The 26,308-nt window shown below is 37.1% G+C and overlaps 1 protein-coding gene across 1 annotated transcript in view; it reads left to right on the top strand.

Annotated features, from left to right (window-relative positions):
* The window catches only part of LOC113072949 (zinc finger protein ZFPM2-like), a 74,987-nt gene that overhangs the window by 19,420 nt on the left and 29,259 nt on the right, over window positions 1-26,308 (top strand). The window contains exon 2 of the mRNA XM_026245826.1: window positions 24,900-25,058. Within this exon, the coding sequence (XP_026101611.1) occupies window positions 24,900-25,058 (159 nt within the window). The remainder of the gene's footprint in view (window positions 1-24,899; window positions 25,059-26,308) is intronic.

Consider the following 26,308-nt stretch of genomic DNA (forward strand, 5'->3'; position numbering starts at 1 on the left):
TGAGTTCGTATTTATTTTTTAACGTGTAAAAATTTAGGGCGAAATTTTACTACATTTACATGCACAATTTTTGTTTCAATCAGATTGAAATCGTTCTGATTAATGAATCTGAATGTAGTGTTTACATGAACGCTAAATAAAGTGATCGGGTTGATGTGATTGTTTATACAAGATTCAAATCCGAATTTTCTTTTTCTTTTTCTTTTTTGCTCAAATGTGAGAGAAACTCAGAAACTCATTTTATAATGCATCATAACCAACGTTCATTGAGCACCAATCTGAACCAAAGCACTTTATACGGAGGACAGAAATACGATCTGATCGTGATGCGGGAGGGTTTGTGTGTGAAAGCAATGCACCATTGAATGTTTGAAAGGACTAAAATCAAGGACGTGTCCTGGACTGTTCATAGATGGTTTAATCATAATGATCTCAGTCTCCATTCATTTTTCAGGCTTTTGTGAAGATTAGCTCCTGGAGGTGTACATTTGAAAGGACTTTAATGAATGTAGTAAAATGACTTTCACCATATTATCTCCAAACAAAACGGTCCTTGTTAGATAACAGCTCCACTGAGAAGATTGCACACATCCATCTGTGTTTTAAATTTTTTTCTAAAGCTCTCGTTTTCTTTCTCTCTGACTTTCTCTCTTTATGGCAGTTTAAAAGATACAGAGCGATAGAAACATAGGAATTTTATATTTCAGATTTTTTCCCCCCAGGTTCATAGACTTTTCATACTTCAGTATTTAACTAGAACTGTGTTTTTATGAAGACAAATGGCAGCATGATTAACAAGATTAGCTGATTTGAGTTCATCTACTGTAAGTGGTCAAGGTTTGGCTGGTTATCATGACAAGTTAGCTACTTCTGGTAGATACCAGCCTTTTTTTAAAAAATTCAAAGAAATTAGTTCAAATTTGTCCAAAAAACCAAACGTCACATGGATTTGCGCAGCTTGTCAGTTAACAACGGCTCTGTGTAATAATAGCTGATCTATGTGAAATGAAATCACGCACCTGATGGAGTTTACTGCTAGAGAAATATATATATATATATATATATATATATATATATATATATATATATATATATATATATATATATATATATATATATATATATATATATATATATATACATATATATATATATATATAAACATATCTCAGAACTGTAACTAGGAGGAATTAAGAAAAAATCTCAGAGTTAAAACCAAAAAAAAAAGCTTAAAGTAAACAAGGAGTTTTCAGTATGTAGGCCAACTACAAATATTGTCTGAATTCTGTTATTTTTTAATCTGCTTAAATATATCAATTTAACAACCAATATGACCACTAATATATTGTACATTCCTTAGAATAAAATATAATGTAATCTGGGAGGACCAAGTGACTGTCATGGAGATGCATGGGGATGTTGATGGATTGCTTTCTCCAGATGTATTGACATCCTACTGTACATGTGGTCATAACAGCCTTTAAAACCTGCTTTGAATAAGGAAACGTACAACCCCTTCACTAAAAACTATCCTGGTCTGTGACGCCAAAAGCAGCAGACTGAGAAAAGAAGTCCATGTGCTTCTGTATTTGCATGCATTGGATGGAAGTGTTGTGTGACCAGGCCTTTAGCGTGGAAGTGTGCTGATCCGGATCTGAGGTGTGAACGGGTCAGTGGCCACTCGTTCACAATGAATAGGCCTCAGCGTGTGATTGCATGTGTCTCTAGTTTTCAGGCATGTGTGGGTCCGTGTGGTTCCCTCAGGACTTTTTGTTCAGCACCTATCGGCATATCAGCTGAAAGTCCTTCAGCCTGGGCCTCTTATGCACCATGTATGGCTTTGTAGAAGCAGCCAGGATTGTGGGCAGTGCTGGGCAGCAGGATAGCTGCAGGCCTTCTCTGCAGTCAGTGGATTAGAGGTGGCCTGCTTTCACACACACACACACACACACACACACACACTTACACCAGTGTGAAATCGGGCTCCGCTCTCCTCTCCTCAAATGATAAAGCCTCTTCCTGACCATCTGTAAAATCCTCCAACTCTGTGTCTAAGTTGAGTTCAGAGTCCAGTCTCCACTGCCAGAGCCTGTGAGACAGAGAGATAGTTGAGTGACAGAGGATAGAAAGGAAAAAGAAAAAGTGCTAAAACAGTTTCCGCCAATATTATGATGCATTTTTGTCACACTGTTTATTTTTAATCCAGCGAGTTAATTCATTATTTAATTCATTTGTCAAAATTAAGCCAAAACATCAATCTATACGTCAAATATCTTTTCACAATTTAAATTTGCAGGACTTTTCTATAGAAGCTTATTTTCTTCTGTTAGATAAAAATATCAAACAGATAATTGCAAGTTTTTATTTCTTACTTATTTAATTTAATTTTATATATCTCCTCATGCCCCGCTCACTGATTTGTTCATGATGTTGTTCATAAAGCTGTTGTATTTCGTAATTGTCTAAAAATCGAGATCTATGCTTGAAAGCACACTGAGATGAGTAGCTTAAATGAGTGCGACGTCTTTTCAGACTCTTGCATCCATTTCACAGCGCTTTGGCAGTCAGACGTATTCTGTGGTTAAGCTGGGTGCATTTTTTCCATATTTTGACATTTGTAAGTCAATGGTAACGCTCTCCTCAGCTGTGTGATGAAGTGGAATAAAAGAGTCTATCATAATCACGACAGAAATTATGTCCAATTTTTTTTTTTTTTTTTTCTGTGGCTTTTGAGTTGAGATGCATGTCTAATCTCTGGTGATTGTGTGGCATTTTGGAGGGGGGCTGGGGGGAGGAGGGGGTCGACAGGGAACATTGGCCTTCGTCTCGGCCAGCACATCAGCTTTCCATCCTCGATGTGAATCACGCTGTCGCCTGACTCATCAGAGATGGAACGTTGATTGCTTTTTGACACCCCTCCAGCATGGACTCGGTCCTGCATAAATCATGCAATTTGAACACACCCAAAGTTTGGTGTGTGTGTGTGTGTGTTACTTCTCTTTCCTCTTTTTAAAGACACTGATTCCAAGTGCTCTGACAGTCTGTGTATGTGTATGTTTAAAGTGGTGTGGTGATTATTGCTATCGGTTTTTGATTCTCAGTAAATTGCAAGAAATTTCTATGCTGCAATCTTCCTTTTTTTAAAGTGGAAGCAGAATGTGTTTGTCACATCTGTCAAACAGCTGAGGAAAAATATATATATGGTTTGAATTTAGTGGCACAGAGAGTGGTGTTTTTTTTCAAATATGAATCAAGTTATGTAATGCTTAGTGCTGAAAGTGTGGACTCATTGGTGGTTTATTAGACTGATGTCACATTTCAAATGCTTTTATTTGTATAATAGGGCTGAAACTATTACTCAATAACAATGTCAACAGTTTTTCATTTTTACATTGTGTAACCTTTTTTTGTTGTAGTCATTATCTCATGACCTAATGTAAAAGCCTGCAATAACGCGGGTTGACCAGGGTGGCGCTGTAGTGCACGACTTTAATTCAGCTCTATTAGATGAAATTCAAAAGAAAAGGACACAAACTCCACAAGCGAACCTGATGCGGCTGAAAGTGGTTTTATATATATATATATCTATATATGTATGTATGTATGTACATGTATGTATATCTATGTATATGTATTCTGATAGCTTTAGCATTCTGATAGCTTTAGACCAATTTAAAGGTAAAATGTATGTTTAGTATTGGATACTACTAATTCTGCACTACATAGTAAGCATACTGTTCTCAGATACCCAGAAGATCTGCTATGCTGTATTTCCAAAAAAAAGAGCACACTTTATAAGATATAAATGTATATCACAATGCAGTGCACTAAACTTGTCCTTCCATTTCCAGTGAATATCAGCTGCAATGTCAGCTGCAATTTAACCATTTTATCATTCTGTTAAATCATTATTTGATCGGACTGCCAAAAGACGTTTTGGCACAGATGCCAGAATTCCAAATTTAGCAATGCAAAACCATATTTTACTTACTGAATTAGACTAGATGTGAAACCTAATGAGGTTATGTGACTAATAATGTTTCGTACTCCTGAAGCATTATAATTGCATGTGGAAAGCCTAGCAAGTACACTAGTAATCCATTCTGAACACAGTCCGTGTTTGTCACTTACTGATGAAAGCATGTGTCATGTCAGATTCGGATGGTATTTAAGGAGCGTTCAGTTTGCAGAAGAGCAGAATTAGGTTAATACCACAGGGCCTAACGACAAACATCTGTTTTATTTTAAGCGTTGACCAATGGGACATTGAGCTTTGAATGAGTTCAAGAGCTTAATTTTAGTTTCATCCTACAAGTGTCCCCCAGGTATGCAAATGAGCTGTCTGTAATTGGTGGGCTTAACAAAGGGGAGGAGAGTTACTTAATTAGGCAGCACAAATGAATGCATGTTATCCAGCAGGCTTTTTTTTCATGCCTAGCTTATGCAAAGAACACGTCACAAAATTATTATACCTGAGCAGGACAGTTTTTACTTTTTGTAATTCTGTGTCAGAATCTGTGCATTTGTATTTACTTTTTTTTTCTTAAATTAGCATTTATACACTACTACTTATAGATGAGACATGCTGCAACACCATTGATTTATCCATATTTTGATGTAGAAAAACTGAAACTAAAAAATTATTTGTTTTATTTACAACTTTTAAAAATACATTTCTTTCTTTTTTTTTTTTTCTTTTTTTTACAGTGTGAGATATTAAAGTCTGGCTGCACAATTCCGAATCCCAGCAGATATTGTAGGTCATCCGGGTATTGTTCACCTCCCGTATCATGAATACTAAGTATCCTTAGACTTCTGACATACTGCTTTTTGCATACTTTGTAACAAGTAGAGATTCAGATGCAGGGCTTGACAGCTGTTGGTTAAAAGTCATTGCAAAAATGGCTCAGAAAGTAAAGTTAGTTCAGAGTTCGTTTTATGCGGATGCCATTTGGTTTGTGTTTTGTTGTCTAATGCAATGAGATTCACTCAGTTTTAAGCATGGCTTAAGTGTCCAAATTTTCTTTTTTAAAGGCCGCTGATCTGCACATCTCAGGTCTGTTACTAAAAGCTTTCGCGGTTCCTTTCGGCAGCACAAGTGCTGTTCTCTGAGCCCCAGCCCTGTTTCTGTTGCTCCACGTGTTTCAAAAAGCAAGAAAAAAAGAACACAAAGTACAATATCGGCTTCAACAGGAATCATACTGCTGTTTCTCCTCTTAATCTCGACACTGATCTTAATTCCAATAAAACGTTTCCTTTTTTTTTTCTGGACCAGGAGGCACTCCAGTCGTGTTTCTGTGGTCATACTTTATTGAATATCATTTTAGATAAGAATATAATCCTCTCAGCCAGATGATGTATATTGACCAGCTTTTTTTTTTTTTTATCAATATTGTTCAAGGCTAGAGACCTTTTAAAGTGGTGTGTGAGTTTGTATTGGTGTGTACTTGTGTGTCATTTCATACTCTTGACTTCTGATCTATTGCACTAAACCCACTTGATCTGGTCACGAGGGTCTTGTATTAACCTGAAAGGGTTTATTTGATGATAATGACCCACTGACTGTACATCGTCCTGCATATTATGTAGCTGTTTACCAAACAAGTCAATGATTTTTTCTGATCATGTGTGAAGTCAATTATACAGTTTAACAGTCATTACAAAAATATCTGACCGCAAGATGCCACCATTGACCAATGATTTTGATTAGGCATAATCACATCTTTTGTTTCTTACTATACAATATTTATTTGTATATTCATTAAAAATTAAATTGTAATTGTTTGTTGTGCTGAAAAATTAATATGATAATTTTTTTGTATGCATTTTTTAATTATGTTTGAAGTGAGAGTACCCATCTGTCAGTCTATAATAAATATGGTCAATTTTTACCATTTAAAAAAAAAAATATATTTATTATTAATATATAATATTTTATTTATTTATGTTGTGTGTGTGTTTGTGTGTGTGTTAATATGTGTATATATAGCTTCATGCATTGTGTCACACTTTTTGCTTGAGTTGTTTCAATGAACAGATTTTTCACTCAATAATCTTCTGGAGTTTAGTGTCTATTTCTGAGTTTTAAAACCTTTATTTTCATTGTAGAGGGTCAGAGCCGCTCAGTGTCTCTCTTTAACAAAGTACTGTGCTGTTCTCAAAGTCTGGGGAGGATAGAAAGCTTGATCATCTGTTGGTTGACTGAAAATCATCATGTTTGTATGTATTAATGTGACAGCACAGAGTTGTGTGTGGTCTTGTTGGATGTGACTGCAGGACCTCTTCTTATCGTCCAGTGCTTTTGCTGACTAGTAGGAAAGGGGGGAAAAAAACGTAAAAGGACTGAAATAAGATGGAGAGCAATTGAAGTGAAAGTCGATTGTGATGGTGTTGATCAGTTCTTGCAGTTGGCGTGAGATGGATCCAGATTGGAGAAGTTCTGGGTGGCAGATGTCCACATGAGAGCCCACACTGAGGTGACATCTCACCCCAAAACCTCACCCAGGAGGAAGTCAGAATGTGTGTTTTCCTCTAATTTACATCAAAATGTGTTCACCAAACCCTCTGTAGTTCTCACATAACCCAGCTTACACCTGCTTATATCCTCTTCTTCTTACTGTATCTCTCCAGCTCTCTCCGTGAAATCGGCTTGGCATTAAGCGATGCAACTTGAAATTCTCAGTACTGGCGTCTAGGCAGTGCATCTTTGTAAATTTGTTTGTAACAGTGCTGTTCTCTAGCCACAGACGGTGTTATCAGCACCAGATGAGCATTGACTTCAACCTTTTAATTGACGGTTGAAAGAGAGAAAAAAACTAATGAGAGCCATAAAGCACCTGCTGGATAAATAATTAGGCTGTTTCACAAAAAAAAAAAAAAAATCTAAAATCCTGCCTTAAAGAAGAAAAAAAAAAGGTTTCTTTATTCTTCTGAAGTGAATATTGTCAGTGAATTCTCAGTGTTTTTCTTCCTTCATTTCTACTGTAGAGGATTTTCTTCAGTGTATTTTTGTCTAAAGACTCTGAAGGCTGACTGCACTGAATAATGAATGTGTATCACTAACAAAAGCACATTTAATCGGAATATCTCCAGCCCTGAATAATCACGCAGGGAAATATTTCCCTTTGACATGCCACTTATGAGCTAATCCTTCAGAAAGATGGTTATTAAACATTTAGATTAAAGATGTTTGAAACATGTCTGTATATTCTGCTGCAATTGTTCGGATGATAAATATTATATCTTCATTGCTTATACTAAATTTGCATGTGCTAAAGGAAATATCAGTGTTTGCAAGGCAGTAAAGTTTTAATGTTAAAGTTTTATAGGTGGAAGTATGATAGTGTTCGTGTCATGACAGCTTGTGATAGACCATATATGAATCAGGCATATTAATTGAAGATATTGGGCAATTATAGGAGATTATTAGCTTCAACAAATAACTAAGAGGTCATTTTGCCTAATATACTGTAAGTTACAAAATATATAAAAGTATTGTCAATGGTACACATTTTGCTTTTGTAAAAATATAAAAGTTTTTAATATTGTGCTTTAATGCAGGTAATATATATATTTTATTAATAATAAATTAGGTGTTCATTAGAATGCTGTCATTTTATTTCCCTTTCATTTAACAAGGATTAAGTAACCAGAATGTTCTGAGTTTGGACTGAAGTTGAAATTCATTAATTACTATAAACAAAGTTTCAAAAAGTTGCAACATTCTTAATTTTGTGATAGATTTTCAGAAATGCCCTGATGCACTGTACATTTTTAAAAGTATTTTTAGACACATTTTTCAAACATGATTTTTATTAAAAATATATATTTTTATTTAAGAAGAAAATAGAGATGCACACTTATTAGGATTAAACTTATTAGGATTAAGGTTAAAGAGCAGATAGACATGCTTTATGAAAGTTCATTCCAGGAAGTCTTCACATAATGACAAATCCTGATGACTTCTGTTTTGAGTTCACTGTTTTATGCACAAATATATATCGCATGTGATTGTCATGCGCATCTTGTCAGTAAAGAAAGTTCTAATTTATATTAGGTGGCCTTAACTACAATGTACTTACATCAAAAAATAAGTACAATGTACTTATTTAATGTGTTCATATTAGGGGTGTAACGGTACGTGTATTTGTACCGGACCGTTTCGGTACGGTGCACGTGTGTACCGAATGACCGAATGCAATATTTTGTACGCGGAACATAGGTACATTTTCGTGTTTCCAAACAAACATATTAAGTGGCGGAAGTCTCCGCGTTCAGCGCAAATCCCACCCTGCAGCTGATCACTAACTAGGAAAAAAACGATTGTAATTCAAACGCAGCTCCCGTTGATATCTAAACAGACCTTTGCTCTTAATTCTGATCGGTCCAACGCTATAACGAAATCTGAGCAGGTCTAAAAACTGAAACTGTTGATGCTGCAACTTTACACTTTGGAAAAGTTATATATATATTTTAAATATGAGCAGGCCTTCAAGCTGGGATTGGTAATGCTACACTGTAATCATATTTATTTATATTTTTCATTATATTTTATTATATGATATTGGTTTGAGACAAGAGTATTTTATTTAGTGGAGAACTTTGCAGCAGTATTTTATTTCTTATTCTTTTTTTAATTGTATATATATTTTATTAAAAAGTATTTTAAAAAAGTTTAAACAAATTGTTAAAAAAAAGTCTATAGTAATAAACGACCTGCAGTTTAATGTTTGCATTTCTTTCCCTTACTGTACCGAAAATTAACCAAACCGTGACTTTAAAACCGAGGTACTGTACGTACTGAACCATGATTTTTGCCTACTGTTACACCCCTAGTTCATATTGTATTGCAAAACACTTTTGCTGCTATTGAGGTGTGATACGGGTAAGGTTAGGGATAGGTTTGGTGGTATGTGTAGGTTTAGGGGTGGGCTAAGGAGTAAGGGATGGATCAACAGTGTAATTATAAATGTAATGACAGCTGTAATTCGGTTTGGGGGGGGGGGTAAAAAATACAGACTTTCAAAGCAGTTTTGCTTTGTAACCACTCTATTGATCTTACAGTATACAGTGCTTACAAATACACATTCAAAAATACAAGAAAGGACGAATGAGATTTGTTTTATCAGATCATTTTGATCAAAAGACTTCTAACTGTTAACATGTGATCTGTGCAGGTTTAATATGCATCATGTTCACAGTTTTTTGCACGGGCTGGGTCCCGCAGGATGGGCTGCTATTGTTGTCATGCTCTACAGAGCGTTCACATACCCATTGTTCTTATACTCTTCCGACATCTTCAGAAGAGGGGGATAGAAGTGAGAGAAAGGGTGACATTATCCTCGCCGTCTTTGATGGCGACTTGTGTATCCGCACTAGCTAATCTGCTGCTCTAATCTCACTAGCATATAGAAATAAACAAGCAGGTCTGTGAATAAGGCACCATGCATGGGTGAACCGCAGGAGGATTATGGTAATTTTTAAGGGATAAGTGCAAGTATTTGAAACATGGCTGTTCTAATAGGGAACTTGCTTTTAGTAGGTGAGATCTTAACCTAAATGTTTATCATCCTCTTTCTGCAGATTGTCAAATGCTTTTCGATATACTTTGGTCTCCACCATGCCAATTTGCCAGTCGAGGGAGAGAAAAACACGTTCAAAATTTGGAAAGTGGGAAATCAATTACGAGTTGCAGCTCAAATGAAAGGCAAGGCACCGTTCGACTTAAAAGTCAGGCTGGCTCACCTTTAACCGGGTCCATTACAAAGGGAAAAAGAAATCACACCACATACCTGATCCACCAAAAAAGCCCTTTTGAAATGGGTTGCTGGGTAGCATCCAGCCTGGCAAACGCGGCGGGCATCAATGGCGCACCCCCTGGGTGTGAGGATGCTTGGCCCAAATGTGACGGTGCTGGGCACGTATCAATGGGCACTGGCCCATCCGCTGGGAGCTCCTAAGCCATGCTGTCTGAAGGAGAACCGATGGGCTTGGCAGCACATGTGGGCATGCGGCGCTTGCCTGCGTGGGCACCCGATGTTATCGCCTTGAGCCACCGAACGCGGTGCCCACCTCTCTGAGCCCAGCCCAGCTGACCTCCCTGACTGCGCCTCACATAACGCCTCTCTTAGAACTTTACAAACAAGCTTTCGTGCATTTATTTTAGTATACTTTTCCTTTTGGTGCATGAATAAACACAAAATGCAAAACAGTCCAAACGGCCTTTAGATGCAAAACTAAGCGTGTCATGTGTCATGCTAGCTATGCGCTTTCCTCGCATTGGATTCGCTTCGAAGCGACCGTGAATGCTGACTTTAAATGAAAATACATAACCTTTGCTGAGAAGCCAACTGTTTTTTTTTTGATCCGCACAAAAACCTGGATGGAGACCGAGCCGTTGAAAGCGTCAGGCAGTGGGCGGGTGAAAGCGTGGCCCCCTTGCTCGCTTTAAAAGAAACTCTGGGCAGAGGTGAGGGGCGCGCTCTCTACACTCAACTGTCTCTGGAAGACTGCTGCCAGGACATATCTTTTGTCTTCCATTATCTTTATTTTCTTATTATTTAAAATGGCCGGATTTTTCCCTCTCCTTTGCTCCAGCGGTCTTTTTTGATATCCATTTAGATTGGAGCTTCATTAAAAAAGCTCAGACAATAGAGTGACTTCTAATTAAGAGCAGCAGCATCTGGCCTCTGGCACTGTATCCCAGTGTTCCATCTCTTTTGCTGGGGAGAATTCATTTGTTTCTTAATTAAGAAAAACACCAATAGCCTGAAAAATCTGCTTATGTTACCTGAATCCTAATTAGTTAAATAGTGAGTGGAAAAACACATTCCAGTAGCCCTAGAAATGAACTCGGCGCTGATAAAAATGAACTAGGCTCGCATAAATCGAAGCCGGATGGAAAGTGTGCCGTCATTACAGCTAAGACAATATGCTATCTTCAAAGAAATCAAATTGCTGGAATGTTTTCATTTGCATGCATTAACCATTAACATAATGAGGGGAAGTGACACCGGACCCGGATCGTACGTCTGTTCGGATTGATAACTCCTACGCTGGCAAATAGTCTTTTTCACCGAATGCGAGGCGCCAGATCGCCTGTGAACCGCAAGCGTGCATGTGCAAACGAATAAACCCGCATGCCTTCGTCTCCAGGAGGAAAGCAAGGGTCTGCGGATATGTCGCTCGGAGCACTTATCAATCCCATGGTGTGCCGGCGGCCAAAGCTGGCGCTGCATGCACAGAACGCCACAGTTTTCAAATCCAAAATCATTTTTCCTTCTTGCTACATGCTATTGCGGGCGATCAGCCTCTCAGGTCAAATGATTCAATTAAGTGTCTGTTTACGGCTGATACCAAAGCTGGGTGTCGTCTTCACTTATCACCTTTTTTGCAGATCAGTGTTCTCCCAGAATGCCACAGGAGAGATTGCTGGGGCTGTAATTAAAATGGCACGGAGACAAATTTGACGTAGGGGCTAACAAGCAGGAGACGAAGCTGATGCAGAGAGGGGAAGAAAGGAGGAAGCTTTTAGAAATGCTGTTAGCCAATTAGCAGGTTTGGAAGAGTGAGTGCAGTTGAACCGTGGACCCGACATGTTTATTGGGTCTTTACAATGTCAACATGTCCTTTAGTTTAAATACTTTAATACCTAATAAATGAGGTCAGAGACTTACTGGGTTTCCAGCTTAATGTCCGGTCTTGGGCGGTTGATGTGTGTGGCCCCGTTCGGACGTGGCCGAGTCCCCCGCTGTGCTACATTTGATGTTTGATTGGCAGGAAACAAGACACGTGTGTTCCCTGCATCTCGCGGCAGCCATACCTTTCACCATGTGACTTCTTTCAGGAGCCTGAAGAAAATTATTCAAATTCACCAATAAGCGGCAGAAATGCGAGATGAAAAAGAGACAGAATAACAAGAAAGGGCTGTTACAAAAAGCGACTTTGGATTTCCGGCCTGAAATCTTCTGCAGGCTTTTGACAATTTGCATTGTTATCACCGATAAGGCTGATGTTTTTCCTCGGCTGTACATTTCGGTGTGAAATATTTCAAGTGTAAACCGAGCGAGCGTTCCCTTAATGAGCAGGGGATCCGGTCTCTTGCTGGGGATGGAGTCTTAAGTAGCGGCTTGCTGCTTTGGATGTCTGCTATCTGAATATTTAAAAGAGTTTCAAGCTCATCTGCAAATGTGATTTGCACATATCACACTTCTGCAGTCGTCAGGCTGCCACATTGGCGGGCTTCTGAGCAAAGACGAGAACACAGGGAGAGAGAGAGAGAGTCGAGGGGGAGATGTTGCACATATGGGTTGCTATTGATGTATTCCAGTCCTGACCTAATTTAACTCCCTTCAGCGGGCTCATATGCATACTGTACATTTGCTAAATTAGAGAGTGCAAACCTCGCCTTTCTCCCGGAGACAGGTGTAAACAGCATTGTTGTCATAATGCGGCCGCAGTAAATATGATAATTGTGTTGTGATGCAATGGAGCACAAAATAATTTGGCCATCATTTTGATGCCCAGGGGCCCAGGGGATCTCCCTCCAGAAGGAAGACGGCCCATTGACATGCGGCACACGCTGCAAAATAATTATGGCTGCCCATCTTTGTTCGTCGCTGGCGTCTTCGCACTGCACTAGTAATTTGCTTGTAATATGGAAGCATTTAGTTAAAAAGGAGGCTGTGATATTTAAGTTGGAGGATTCTTAGCATGGCTTGAGATTGACTGCATTATAATGGAATGGGTCTGTGTCACAAAGCTCAAAGCGGTTATATAAGAATATTGTTACATGCACATGTATATTCTGTCATTGTTACAGCACTAATCATTTTAAATAACTTTATAAGTTACTTAATAACTTATTGAATATATATATATATATATATATATATATTTTTTTTTTTGTAAAATTAGTTTTGTTGTTAGTTTAATTTACATATTTTACAGTGTCTCTTTCTCCTACTGGAGGTGACGTCTCTCTCCCTTCACATTCACTTCTGCTGCTAGCTGTGACGAAGTAAATTATACAAAGAGACTGGATGCTGTTCCACATGGGTTTGTAGTTTTACTAAGTAGGGTTCTGGACAAGGGAGTTCAGATTTAATGATCTGTTACATCTTACAGTGTATTTAATTCACAAAATATTATTAGTGGAGAGTCTGTAGAAGTGTAGCACCAGACAGAAGTCCAACTCAATTAAATACATAAATCGTTGGCACTGCGTAGATCCAAAAATAGCTCAAAGATAAAAAACAAATAACAGTCAAACACGAAAAATGGGCCAAAAAAACCTCACATGATTTATTGCCACAAAACAGTACCCATAATATTATTAGCCAGTAATACTATAGCCTGACCATTACGATTTAAGCCTTAATTGCTAACCTATATTATATTTTATAGTGTTCATACAGTTTCACGTATAACCTATAGTGTGTGTACTAGTGTAATAAGCATTGTAGCATTATATTTCTACAGTATATATTATATCTATGTTTAATTTAAAAGAGTGAAATAATTACTCATGTTTAAACAATGACTCCATTTTCTTTGGTTATTACACATCACACATGTTTGGCATTTATTGCGCTATTATGGACCTTTTCTAAAACCTAATGCTGCCTACATTGACTGCATTTTATTGCATTATACCCAAAAGATAAAAAATATATATTTGTTTCTTCTTATTTCCTATGTTTTAGATGCATCTTCAATTGTTCAGAAATCAAGTAAATGTATCTTGATTTTAATGTTTTGTTTTATGTTTTTTTTTTAAATAGAAAAAAAACTGCCTGTTTAGAGTGTTCTAATTGGTCACGTTTGGGGTTCCATGACAGTCATGATGCTGCCTTAGAAGGTGGCAGTCTGTGGTGGAAGTAGACAGCCAGGCGGCTCACTAGGTTTTGGAACTAATTCTCTGACGACATTAAATGAGTAACATTTTATTGCAGGAAGACGCATCTCGCCGCGAGTCTCAATGTCAGGTTCATTAGAAGTGACACTGGTGCTGCTCTATAAAAGTGGAGTGTAAATACCCTCTGGAGACACTGTGGTGAGGCCTCCAAGGGCCCCTGGCTCTGCTGTTTGAGAAACATTAGGCTGTGACACTGCAGGAGCGTCTCTGAGTGCTCTGATACATGATGAAATCAACACGAAACCTGAGACTTCATCTTTGGCGCACAGCTAGTGTAAAGCCTGTGTTAAACTTCTTCCATTTATACTTCCGAAAGCATATGCTGATGGTCCGCTCTGCAACAAACATGTGAACAAACAATTGCACAGAATTAATGCACATCTAGCCGTCTTTATACAGTATTCTATATTGACGGATTGCACAGGTTCGAGTAGCAATGGGCTTCTTCACACTGACTGCACATTTTCAATTTTGCTTTTGAAGACTACTGACCATGCGCACCTGTCAGCGTGGACATAAAAAATGAGAGGCATGCGGTCTTTCATTCAGTGCCCCCGTACACACTTTCTGATGATTATTTTTATGTCACGCCTACCTAGCATTCCATAGCAGACTCGTGGATGCAGAAAGTATAACAGAGGCTTAAGTGTCTAACCATATACTTCTCAGGCTTTTGTCTTGAGAGAAAGAAACCCCCAGTAATCTCACAAGTTTCCTTGAGAGTTTCAGAATTAATCTCAACAGTGTCTCCAACTGAATTTTTCTCAAATTATCTGAGCTGCATCATCAATTATTTCATTCCTGTAAATGCTTTCTGTACGTCAATACTTACCTAATTCGTGTCTATATTTAATTTTCCTAATTTTTCCTGATTTTAAAGTCGAAGTGTGTAATTCCAGGGTGAATAGAGTCACTATTCTTCCACTGGTTTAAAAAAAAAAAGTTAGTCCTTCCCTAAATCCATGCCATTGGACTGATCAGATCCTCAAACAAACGGTAGTGTTTTTGTCTTACAGGTAATGAGATTTCTTTCTAGGTTAGAAACAGAGTAGCCTAGATGAATTCACTGAGATATTCCTTCGGCGTGTTATCATAGAAATTGAAAATGTATTTCACACTTGACCCACATGTTAAACAGTAAGACCATCAGTGCGATCAAATAATGATCCAGGAGGCCTCCATAGATATGGTCGCCCAATAGAGGCCATGTTCCCCAGTGTAGAGTGTTTTCAGGAGGGGGAACGGTCCTTCTGCCTCGGCTTCTGATGGAATTTTAATTTCTCTCCGTAAGCTTCACACAACCACATCAAGACTTAAGAACTGGCAAGAAAACTCCCCCCCGCCCTCTGTCTGTTTTAAAGGACAGCACTTTGAATGTCATTTGACAATTTCCTTTTAATTAGAACTAATTTACAGAAAGATGCCCACCAGCTAATCTTTACAGGATAATTAGCTTCTATTTTCTTTACTTTTAATTAAAAAGTGGAAAAGATTTAGCTGATCCATAAATAATTGTTCTTTTGAAATGTTCATCAGACTTCACACTTCTCTTTGGCATGAGTAATATTTAGATCTTATCGTGGATTCTGTCTCTTTAGAGTTAGAGCAGCGATTTTTTTTATTATTATTATTTTTATCTGGGGTATTAAGAAGTGGAACTATCAATAATAGAAATAGGAACTTGAGGCAAATTAGAATTGAATTAATGAGGAATTTATTGCTTGAAAAACTGCCGCCTCTTTCTTGCTAGAGTGAAATTGGAATCGCGGGTATATCTGTTTCAGAAATTATTCCTTGATGAAGAAACATTGTTTTATCTCCAAGTATTTAAGACTCCAATCACTTTTCTCTGAAAGCCCCTCATTTATTTCCTTGATATAAAATGGTCTTGATTTAAAACTAAAGCTCTGAGAGCTCTAGAGCGTTCATCCTCGTTTACCTCAGAAGACATCAGCTTTTGGAGGGTGACAAAAATCTTATCCTAACCAGGCACGAGACAACACATTTGAAGTCATTTGTCTTTCCACAATGAAAGAGGAAATGCTGGACATGACAGCCAATCAGAATATATGTGATGTTTAATTTTACACTTATGTGGAGTAGGATTTTGAACCACAATTTATAAATAAATATCCAGTTTAGAGCACATATAGTGATATTTGAATGATTTAGTATACAGTATTTAAAGTGCCATTTAAATATATTTTTTCTGGTGTATTTTCTTTACAATCTTGTATAAAACAATGCATTCCATAGTGTGATGTATTATTTGGATATTAGGAGAAAAAAATGGGACAGGCCTTGATTTTATCCGTTGGAAATGGATGTGATTGTAAAAAAAAAAAGAAAATGAGTGTGACACCAGAGTGGAGCCAGCTGGTTAGAGGGGAGGGACATTTGAAAGGGGTATTTGAATAAAGTTTTTAGGTTTCAACTAAAGATTACAAAGACAAACATTTATTTTACTTAGAATATTGTGTACCGATAGATATTTTGCAATAAGACCAGAATTGTTCATTTAATAAGTAAAACATGTCAATTTTGATTTCATGCTCAGGATGACAGGATGTCAGGATGACTCTCAGACTTTAATAGGTGTGTGGCACTGCCAGTTTGGTGCAGAGAGAGAGGCTCTGAGGTTTGGGCATCTGTTGATCCCATCAGCTTGCTCAGAAACGCCCCCAGCATTTTAATGGGCTTGTCAAATGCCAGTCCTGTTTTTATGCCACTCCAATTCCAGTCTACTAGATGCTGAACACAGGATGTCTCACTTTCAAATGCACAAACAACTCTGCAAACTCAACAGCTTAGAGCCACTTTGCTGTTTTTTAGCATGTACGTGTGATTTTTCACAGTGATTATGATCTTAATGGACTTTAGCTGCTATAGTAATTGAATATTTTAATCATGGATCTATGAATTTAAACACATTAAACATGCAACCCAGAAAACATGACCTAATTAAGATATAACCAGATGTTTTGCCCTAATTAAATATGAATTTATTCAGATGCTTAGCTTTGAAAAACACTATGTGACCCTGGACCACAAAACCAGTCTCAAGTCCCTGGGGTATACTTGTTTAAAAAAAAAAAAAAAAAAAACATTGTATGGGGCAGATTTATTGATTTTTCTTTTATGCCAAAAATCATTAGGATATTAAGTAAAGATCATGTTCCATGAAGATATTTTGTAAATTTCCTACCGTAAATGTGTCAAAACTATATTTTTGATTAGCAATATGCATTGCTAAGAATTCATTTGGACATCTTCAAAGGCGATTTTCTCAGTATTTAGTTTTTTTTTCCTTTTTTTTTTTACCCTTAGATTCCAGATTTTCAAATAGTTGTATCTCGGCCAAATATCGTCCGATTCTAATACACCATACATTAATGGAAAGCTTATTTATTGAGTATCAGCTGATGTATAAATCTCAGTTTCGAAAAATTGACACTTAAGACAGTGTCACATATAATAATTTTCAGTATAAAAATAATTTTAACTCAAGGAAAAGGTTCTCATGGGCATTTCAATTCTGAAAAAAAATGGGATTTTCAGGCCTGGATTTTTAAGATTGTATTAATTTCTATAATGTTCTTATAAATTATAAAATCCAAAAATGGTAAACATTCAGAAAAAAATTCACTGAATATTATGTATTTTATATAACATATAAAACAATTATTCTCAGCAGTTATTTTTAGAAATATGAACTTACTGAGTGCAATTGATGGAAATTCACTGGTCAAAAGATTTGTTTAATTTGAAATAAAAACACGCCTAGACAAATCTTTTTTTATTTTTATTTTTATTTTTTTTTGCTGAAAGGTTGCTCTTTAATTAATATCAGCTTTGTCTCTTGTGTTCCTTCTTACATTTACATACAAATAAAAAAATGAGAAAAAATAGGGTGAAAGAAAATAGAAAATAGAAAGAAAAAAGCCTACATTTCTTAATTTCCATAGCACAATACACTTATTTTTGCTCTTGGAATAATTTGATGGAAAATCATTTGAGTGCATTTTGAGATGTCTGTGGTATCATAGATCCCAGGTCATAAATCTGAGCACAGTTTTGAGATATTGTTGACATCACTTCTCTAAAGATGTCAGTTCACTTTATCTCAGGAGAAATATCAGAAAATCTCAATTTGGTGTGCATTTGTTCTCCATTTAATCTCATTGATGTCTAGGATAAAAACATTATGTGGTTATATTAGTTCGCTCTCTATGTGTTTTGGTAAAGATGTTCTACCAGCTGCTTTTTTTTAAGCAGCTCAATCAAAATATGACGCATATCCTGCATGTGTGATTCTAATGAGGGTAACTGAACAATTAAGCAGCTTCAGAAGAGTTGTGCGGAGATGTGTGTGTGTGTGTGTACTTTCAAACCCGAATGTCCCAACACCACACCAGAATCTGTCTTTGGCCCACAAAAAGCAGGTTTCCGTCCAAGTCTGGCAGGGTTTGGGCCGGTCTGGACATCCCTATAGGCCTTTACATGGCATTATGTATTCGTGTTGGGTCTCAGGTGCTTGCTGTGTGTTTTATCCTCAGGCCAAGCTCATGCCATTTTCAATGGCGCAGCCAGATGAAAAAAAGGCTGCTGTAGGTGCAAGCAGAATGATTTCCATGCATGTAGAGATCTGCTGCTTTGTTCTATGCGATTCAATTACCTCTACCCTAATTAGGAGCCATAGAGAAGACCCAGACTGTGATGGGACTCCACACTGTGGCTCCTGCTGATAAAGTGTGCTATCACCATCAGAGGCCCCAGACGAGCCCCGGCCCGCCTCCAAACTTGTGCATCTGGCTACACCGCCAGCCAATCCCCAACACCAGCCCGATTGTTTTGAAGTTTAGAATTCAATTTCAAAATAATTTCATTTTTCTGCTCTTAGGCCTACTTGTTAAGGCTTTTCAGAGTTAGCCAGAGTTCAGACTTTTTGATTCTCGGATTCCCTTGCACATGTTTCCAAGCACTTGTCTTGTTTAGAGACAGCGAGCAGATGCATCTTTGCATCTCTGGGCTGAATCGGCTGATCTTTATCTTGCAGGGGCCACTGGGCGAACAGAGGGTTGTGTGAATGCGATGTAGCACTGTGTTACATTAGAATTCACTGCTGCAGCTTAAGTTGTGTTGTTTTATTATGATGTCTTAAAGCAGGGATTCCCAAACTTTTTTTGTCAGTCGAATGCCTAAGACCTTTAAATTATCTTTACTCGTCAGACTGATATACTTTTTCACACACACACACACACACACACACACACACACACACACACACACACACGATTCCAATCAGCTTATCTTTGTAAAATGGCCCAGCTTCAGTCAGTAAAGCATTATATTATGGTATTAAGAACTATTTAATGATAGAACTTGATAACCATGTATAAATGCATATTTGTAATTTTAACAGAACTTAAGACTGGTGGTGATGCTTAAAATATTTTGGGGTTTCTGTGAAAAAAAAAAAATATATATATATATATCATATTAATAATTATTAAAAGATAATACTACTACTAATTCAACTACCACAATATACAATGCACTATGGATTGATGAGCTGCTGGGTTCATGAATATTAATAACGTTGTCTGCGTTCGGTCGAACTGATTTGCTGAAATCAAAACAGGGATGGTAATAGATGAGCGCCAGCCAATGAAATTTCCATTTGCACATTAGCTCCACCCACTACCGGAGAAACCGGCATATCTTCTGCTTGTTCGAAAGAGTTGAATAATTCTAAAATGAACAGGAGAAGACAACAAAGAATATAGTTTATATGTAGCGTGTCGATTCAGCGTGGTAAGACTCTCGCTCTATCTCTTTGCATGTGCGAGAAACAGCGCTATAAACAAAGTGATGGCGAGTCATGCGCCTTCACACAGAGTTTACAGAGCGTCAAATACAGGTGCACTGTGCATCCATTGAGATGACGTGAAAAGTACAGATCGCTTGATGGAGAGAGAACTCTGAAGCGCTCAGTCAGTGTTCAGCGAGTGAAAATGTGCTAATCTTATAATAGCCTTGGACACACACACTGGCGAGTAAAATCTAAGAATTTATCAGCCAATGGCTAACAGTTGACATAATTTAGTCACACAGAGTAAAATTGAGTTGCATATGCGAGTGATTTACTCGCAATGTAGAAGGTTGACATGATCAAATCTTTGCTGAGAAACTGTTGTATAAAATTTGCTACATGCCTTCTGTCAACTGATTGGCCTTTTAGTATAATTATCTAATTGTTTTAAGCCTGATTGCATGAGCTCACCGACAGGTCGGGCTGTGATCGGGGGAAAATTAGCAGTGATCAGTGCTCGGCAATCTTTATGTGTGAACTATGCATCAAAGAGGCTCGCTGATGCATCACCATTGCCTTACAGACTCCAAACAAATATCTAGCATGCTAAATATCGGGACTGGTCAGCTGATTCGACATCACGTGGTGTCAGGTGTTGTGATGAGCTACAGCCAATGAGAGGGCAAGGCATGGGTTGAGGTCAGGAAAAACAGAGCAGATGTTTAGCAGAATGTCCCCATAGCTCTTTTTCATACAATGAATAAAAATGTCAAAATGCTTAAAAGAGGACCATTAAAGTAGTCCACAAGACTCATTCACTATATTTGAAGTACCTTGACTTCATATGATGAAATGAGGGTGATTAAATGATGACAGCATTTTCATGTTTTGGTTTGCTATGCTTTTCAAGCTTGCAACATGCTCTGAATATGTTGCTTTTTTTTATCAGTAATTTTTCAAATGTTTTGCCCATGCAGTAAATTTAATACACTGTAGTATTTGTGCTTTTATGTGTATATCCAACATTTCTGTCACAGAGAGACAAATTTCTGTCATCTTAACAACACAGATCAATGTTCCACTGCTAACTGAAAAGCTGAAGTTCGTCGACAGACCATCAAAAAGCGTTTTGTGTAAAATGGGTCGCAAAGCCTGCGGTTTTCACATGACTTTCATTTTCTCAGATTCTTCATCTAACAAGAGTCTCTCTATCTAGTAATATATCTCGTCTCATTGATTTTCTCTTTTGGGTTCAAGCGATTCTCTGATGGTGTCAGAGTGCTGTGTCCGGTGTGCTTGACCCCTCCGAGCATCTGCAAACCGCAGCCAGTGTTCAGTCGTCGGGAGATTGATTGTGACAGACTTAAACAGTACACAACTAAATATAGCGAGCTATAGCACTATCAGAAAATGAGCTAGGAGTGCGGGTCTTGTCGTTTAGAAAGTCATTATTCTTATCGCTTGCTGTCTCTGAAATTATTTCAGGTCTCTTCATGCAATGAATGCAGTATAAAAGCCAAACATGTGCAAAGGGCTTGAACTTTGGCAATCGAAGCAGTGGAGGGCTGTGAAGTAGCCTTTTAAAACATGACTCTGATGCAAAGATCCACTGGATTGTGACACATTTCATGTTAAATGTCTTGTGAATATGGTAATCGTCCAGTATCCTGGTATTATCTTCTAATTTAACTAGAGGAAAATGAGTTTTAATAGCTTTTAAAAGCTATTTCTCATAGATCTCACACTTAAACATAACTTAAACTGATGCATGCTTGATCCTTGAAATCATAAATCAAATATTTTTATATCTGTGATGAAACCAGGACATTCAGATATTACATCAAAGTTTGGATAGATACCAGCATACAATTCTAGTCTCTCATACCATGCAAAAATACTAAACTGAGATATCAGTGTTTTAATTTAATGTCACTTATTAGTGATTTTTCTCATTGATGCATTAAAAAATAATTAATCTGTTAGTCTGTAGGTCTGGTAATTTATTTGAATGACATATGTAGCAAAATGTATGTGGAGCTGTGTAAATTTTTTAAATAATCATATTTGTTGTAATTTAATTGTAATTAAATTGCCTCATAGAAAGAGTGCAAATTAAGAAAAAAAATAATTGTCAGTACTGAACTGAAATAAATTTCAAAATTAAAAAATTGATAAAAAGTGACAGTAAAGACATATAATGCAAATATTTATATTTCAAATAAATTTTGTTCTTTAGAATTTTCTGTTCATCAAAGAAAAAAAGAAAAAAAAGGATCAGTTTTAACGAAAACATAAAAAGCATTGCATCTCTTTTCAGCATCGATAATAAGAAATGGTGGAATAAGTTCCATTTGAAAACCTATTCAAATAGAAAACAGATATTTTAAATTCTAATAATATTTCACAATATTATGGTTTTTACTGTATTTTTGATCAAACTTACAGTTGAATCAAAAATTAAATGCAGCCTTGGTAAGCTTAAGACACTTCTTTCAAAACATAAAAAAAATCTTTGAAAAATCTTTTGAATAGTAGTATATCATTTTTACAGTGTGCCATCACCTTGAAATTTTTATTTATTTTTTGTATTTCTAGTCATTTAAAGACATTTAAAGCTGTGGTTGATGGTTTTTCAGGACTCTTCCGCTCAGCTTTTGTTTGAATAGTGTTTGAAAACCCGTCTCGCAGCCGCTCCTCATCCTCGCAGAGAGAAGTGTCAGGCCTCAGCAGTTCAGAGCGGCTGATATCTCTCTGCCCATCTGCTTTTAGCATATTGAGATGTATTGAGAGAACACAAGTGCCGCTTCCCTCCGTAAGCCAGGGAAAGGCCTGAACATGATTAGATCATAAAACTGTAACCTAATTTAAACTCTAGCTCTCCAGCGCTTCACACCGTGTCTATTAGAGATATGTGCGCTAATTCTTTTCATGTAGCATGAGTCCTGCAGATGTAGCGCACTATAAAAGAGTCATTTAGCAGTCTTAATGAACAGAGAAGGCCGTTTGGGAAGATCAGGTAGTGCTCGACGCTGCTCTGTGGAGGAAGAAAGGGCTCTTCACGGAATTTATTGCTTTATTAAAGTGAGCATCTCGACTGTTACAAACGAACAAAATGACACGTTAAGTGGTGTACTTAGGATGTCAACTACCCTAACTTGAGAATATATGGAAATTTTGACATGCAAAAGATTAGTTGTGCTTATAATGGTTTGATGTAGAAACTAAAAGCAAGTTAAGTTACATTTTTACACTTCATATTTTTGTTGGCATTTTGGATTGTTGCAAAGGTGTTCTGAGTGGTTGTTCGCATGTTAGCATATGCAGTTGCTATGGCTATTCTGGGTGGTTTCTAGGGCATTGCTAGGTATTATTATAATGTATTTTTGAAAATGTTCCAACACTAAGTATGAATGATAATAAAAGTAGTATGTGATATATAATACTACTGAGGCATGCATTGCCATTTTTTTTTATTTTTGAAAGAAGTCTCTTACCAATGCTGCATTTATTTCATATAATACACACACACACACACACACACACACACATATTATTTTATTTCGATTTAAAATAAATGTTTTTCTATTTTTATACATGTCAAAAAGTTATTTATTTCTCCAAATGCCATTATTCACAATTTGATTAGTAAGTTAAGAATAAGAAATCTTTTGTTACTTTATAAATGTATTTACTTCAACATTTGTTCAATTTAATGCAACCTTACTTAAAGTTAAGTAAAAGTATCTTACTGACACCAAACTTTTGAAAGGAAGTACATGCACACAAAGTATTGGTGCTAAATGCATTGAATATTAAATAAATCTTTTTTTTTAAATGCGGTGGTCTGACCTTTTTTTTCATACAATTTTAGGTGCAAGCAATTCAACCAATGCCCTTGATTGTGGCAATATGCAAATAACCCCACTAGAAAAAAAAAAAGGTTCAGCTACAGGCTAAAGTCAAGAAATCATTTAGATTTAAAGAAATAACATTGCACAGAGCAGAGAAAAAAAATTAATCATTTGGAAAAATGTCTCCTTTAAGATTGCAGCGGTGTATTACCTGCAGGCATGAAATGTAAATGGAAAATCAACATTGTATCCTGTGATAAGGCGGACAAATTAATAAAGGCATTTTCTGTCCTCCGCTCCTGCTGATGCAGGTGTTAAAAGTCAGTAGGTCGTGCGAGAGGAACTTTTCTTGCAGATGAAGAGGGTTTCACAGGTTTGACATCGGCTGAGAAGCGGCGGCGCTCCACACGTGCAGCAGCGGTCAGGAGGATACTCAGTCAAGTAGGCTACAGGAAACACTTTCCTGAGGAGAGATTATGTTATGAATGCTAGTGTACAGCATACTGTGTAGCTGTTTTTCACAAAATTATTATATAACACAGTATTCCGTATGGAGCAATACAGCTACATTTTTGCATGTGCATTTCAAGGAATCTAGGAAATAATAATAATTATTATTATTTTGCATGAAAATAAATAAATAAATCAAATCAAATAATGAGTCCAAAAAATATAATACTACTTTTTAGTTTTGGAAATAGTAGGTCAAGTTGAGTGTATTGCATTGTGGGGATACAGTATGCAAATATGAAACCGTTTGTGTTTATACAAACTGCTTTCTGGAAAACCAGTTTGTGTGGTAGTATTTTTGAGCATAGGCATTTTGTTTGATATTGCAAAATTAGTGCAAAATGCAGTTTGTATAGCGACATTCAGTGGCTTTGTTTCAAAATCTACAGTAACAATCCCAACTGAAGTAGAACCTTAAAAGTGACTTGAATTTGAACTATGTATGTCAGAGAAATAGTGCTTCTTATGGAAAGAGCAGTGACTCACAATTGATTTCAATGGCTTTTTATGTTAGTCTGTTGCTTAGTGCAATTTTTTCACTGCAGTACATTATGGGATTGCTTTTTCCACAACGATACATGCTATTCTGTATCAAAATGTGGGCAAAATGAGGTTGACTAAAAATGGATGTACTGTAGAAACAGTTTTCACTCAGAAATCCAGTGTATCTCAGAAGGTAGCATCATTTTGGAGTGTCTTTCACATGTTCCTGACACATGTGCTGTACACGTGTAAGTGTGTTCCTGCTTGGCAGCGTCTCACTTACGACAAACTACATTATGTATTTGATTGTGCTGTGTTCTGTGTGTAGGTCCGCTAGATGGAGGTCTGGAGGAGGAAGAGGAGGAGTGTATATCTGATGCAAATGAACTTACTGCTAAAGAGGAGTTTTCAGTGGAGGAAAACTTTCCTGCTGACTTTGAACCAGACAGCCTCACCTGTGAGGACATGGAGTACTTCTGCAGCAAAGGTCAGATATTCCTGACGCTTCTGTGTCCATGTATAGCATGACCTCTCATGTAGAAGATCTACAAACCAAGGAAGTGTTTAGATTTTCATTGCTGTGCTTATTCTAGTGAAGCGAATTGTTGCTTTGCATTAGTAGAAATTCAGTTTTGCTAATTGATTCCCAGCTGAAGTCTGACTCAGAGGAGTCTCTGATCACAGGTTTGATGGCAGTTTTAAACCAAAGCTTGTACACACACTGTTTTGGCTGGGCTCGTAGAATTGTGGGAAAAACTCCAGCAACCTCTGCATCCAGGTTTGCATAGGCTCCCTTTGGTATCTGATTCTCACTATGTGCCTGAAAACTGGAGTTTGATGTAGGAAATGGCAACCGGTGTGCTGGCTAACCTTTAGTTATATTCCAGAGAGCATTTACCATGGCCAGTAAAACATACTTGAGCTTTTGTCACTTAAAGGTATAGTTCACCCAAAAATAAACATTCTGTAATTGTTTACTCACCTTTATGTTTTTCCAAATGTGTATGAATTTATACATACAAATAATGAGATATTTAGCAGAATGTTAATGCACTGGTTAAAGTACAACACATTTAAAATGTGTCGGTTAAGCATTTGCATCTGGTCACACCTGACTCATTTCTATGATTTAGTTCATAGTTATGAGAAACTCTGGAGCCCCAGAACACATGCAATGTCATCCACCCCTCGAGACCCTTCTCAGGATTCCCAGTTCTTCTTTTAATGTTCATTGACAGGAATCTGACTGAGCTTGTGCTTTGAATGTCCCTGTGCCTCAAACAGAAATGTTTTTAAATCATGTTACTTTCAAAACTCACGTTGCCCAGAGGGATTTTATACAAGGTTTGTCTTTGAGGAGTAGAATCGTTTTATGTCTTGCACAAGGTGGGTCGCTTTTTAATGATTTTTCTTTTGTTCTACCCGTAAAGGTGTAGCAGGCGTGACATGCCTGAACCTTAGAACTAAAGGCAGTTTGGAAATATTTGGTTTCTGGGTCAAATGAAAATCTTCATACTGTATGTGCTTTTGTTTCCCGCTGCTTGATTGAATGTGCTTAGCGAAGGCCTGCTGATGAATACAGTTTTACTTTGTTTTGTTTGTGGTGCTTTAATTCAGATTCTCAAGGGATAAAACACAGTATTGAGATGCTACATTCAATTACTATTACTAAAAGATCCCAAGGTCATTTTCTCTTTAGAAATTAATTAGTAAAAATGCAGACATCATGTAAAGTAG

The sequence above is a fragment of the Carassius auratus genome, unplaced genomic scaffold, assembly GCF_003368295.1.
Source record: "Carassius auratus strain Wakin unplaced genomic scaffold, ASM336829v1 scaf_tig00011088, whole genome shotgun sequence".
Classification (NCBI taxonomy): domain Eukaryota; kingdom Metazoa; phylum Chordata; class Actinopteri; order Cypriniformes; family Cyprinidae; genus Carassius; species Carassius auratus.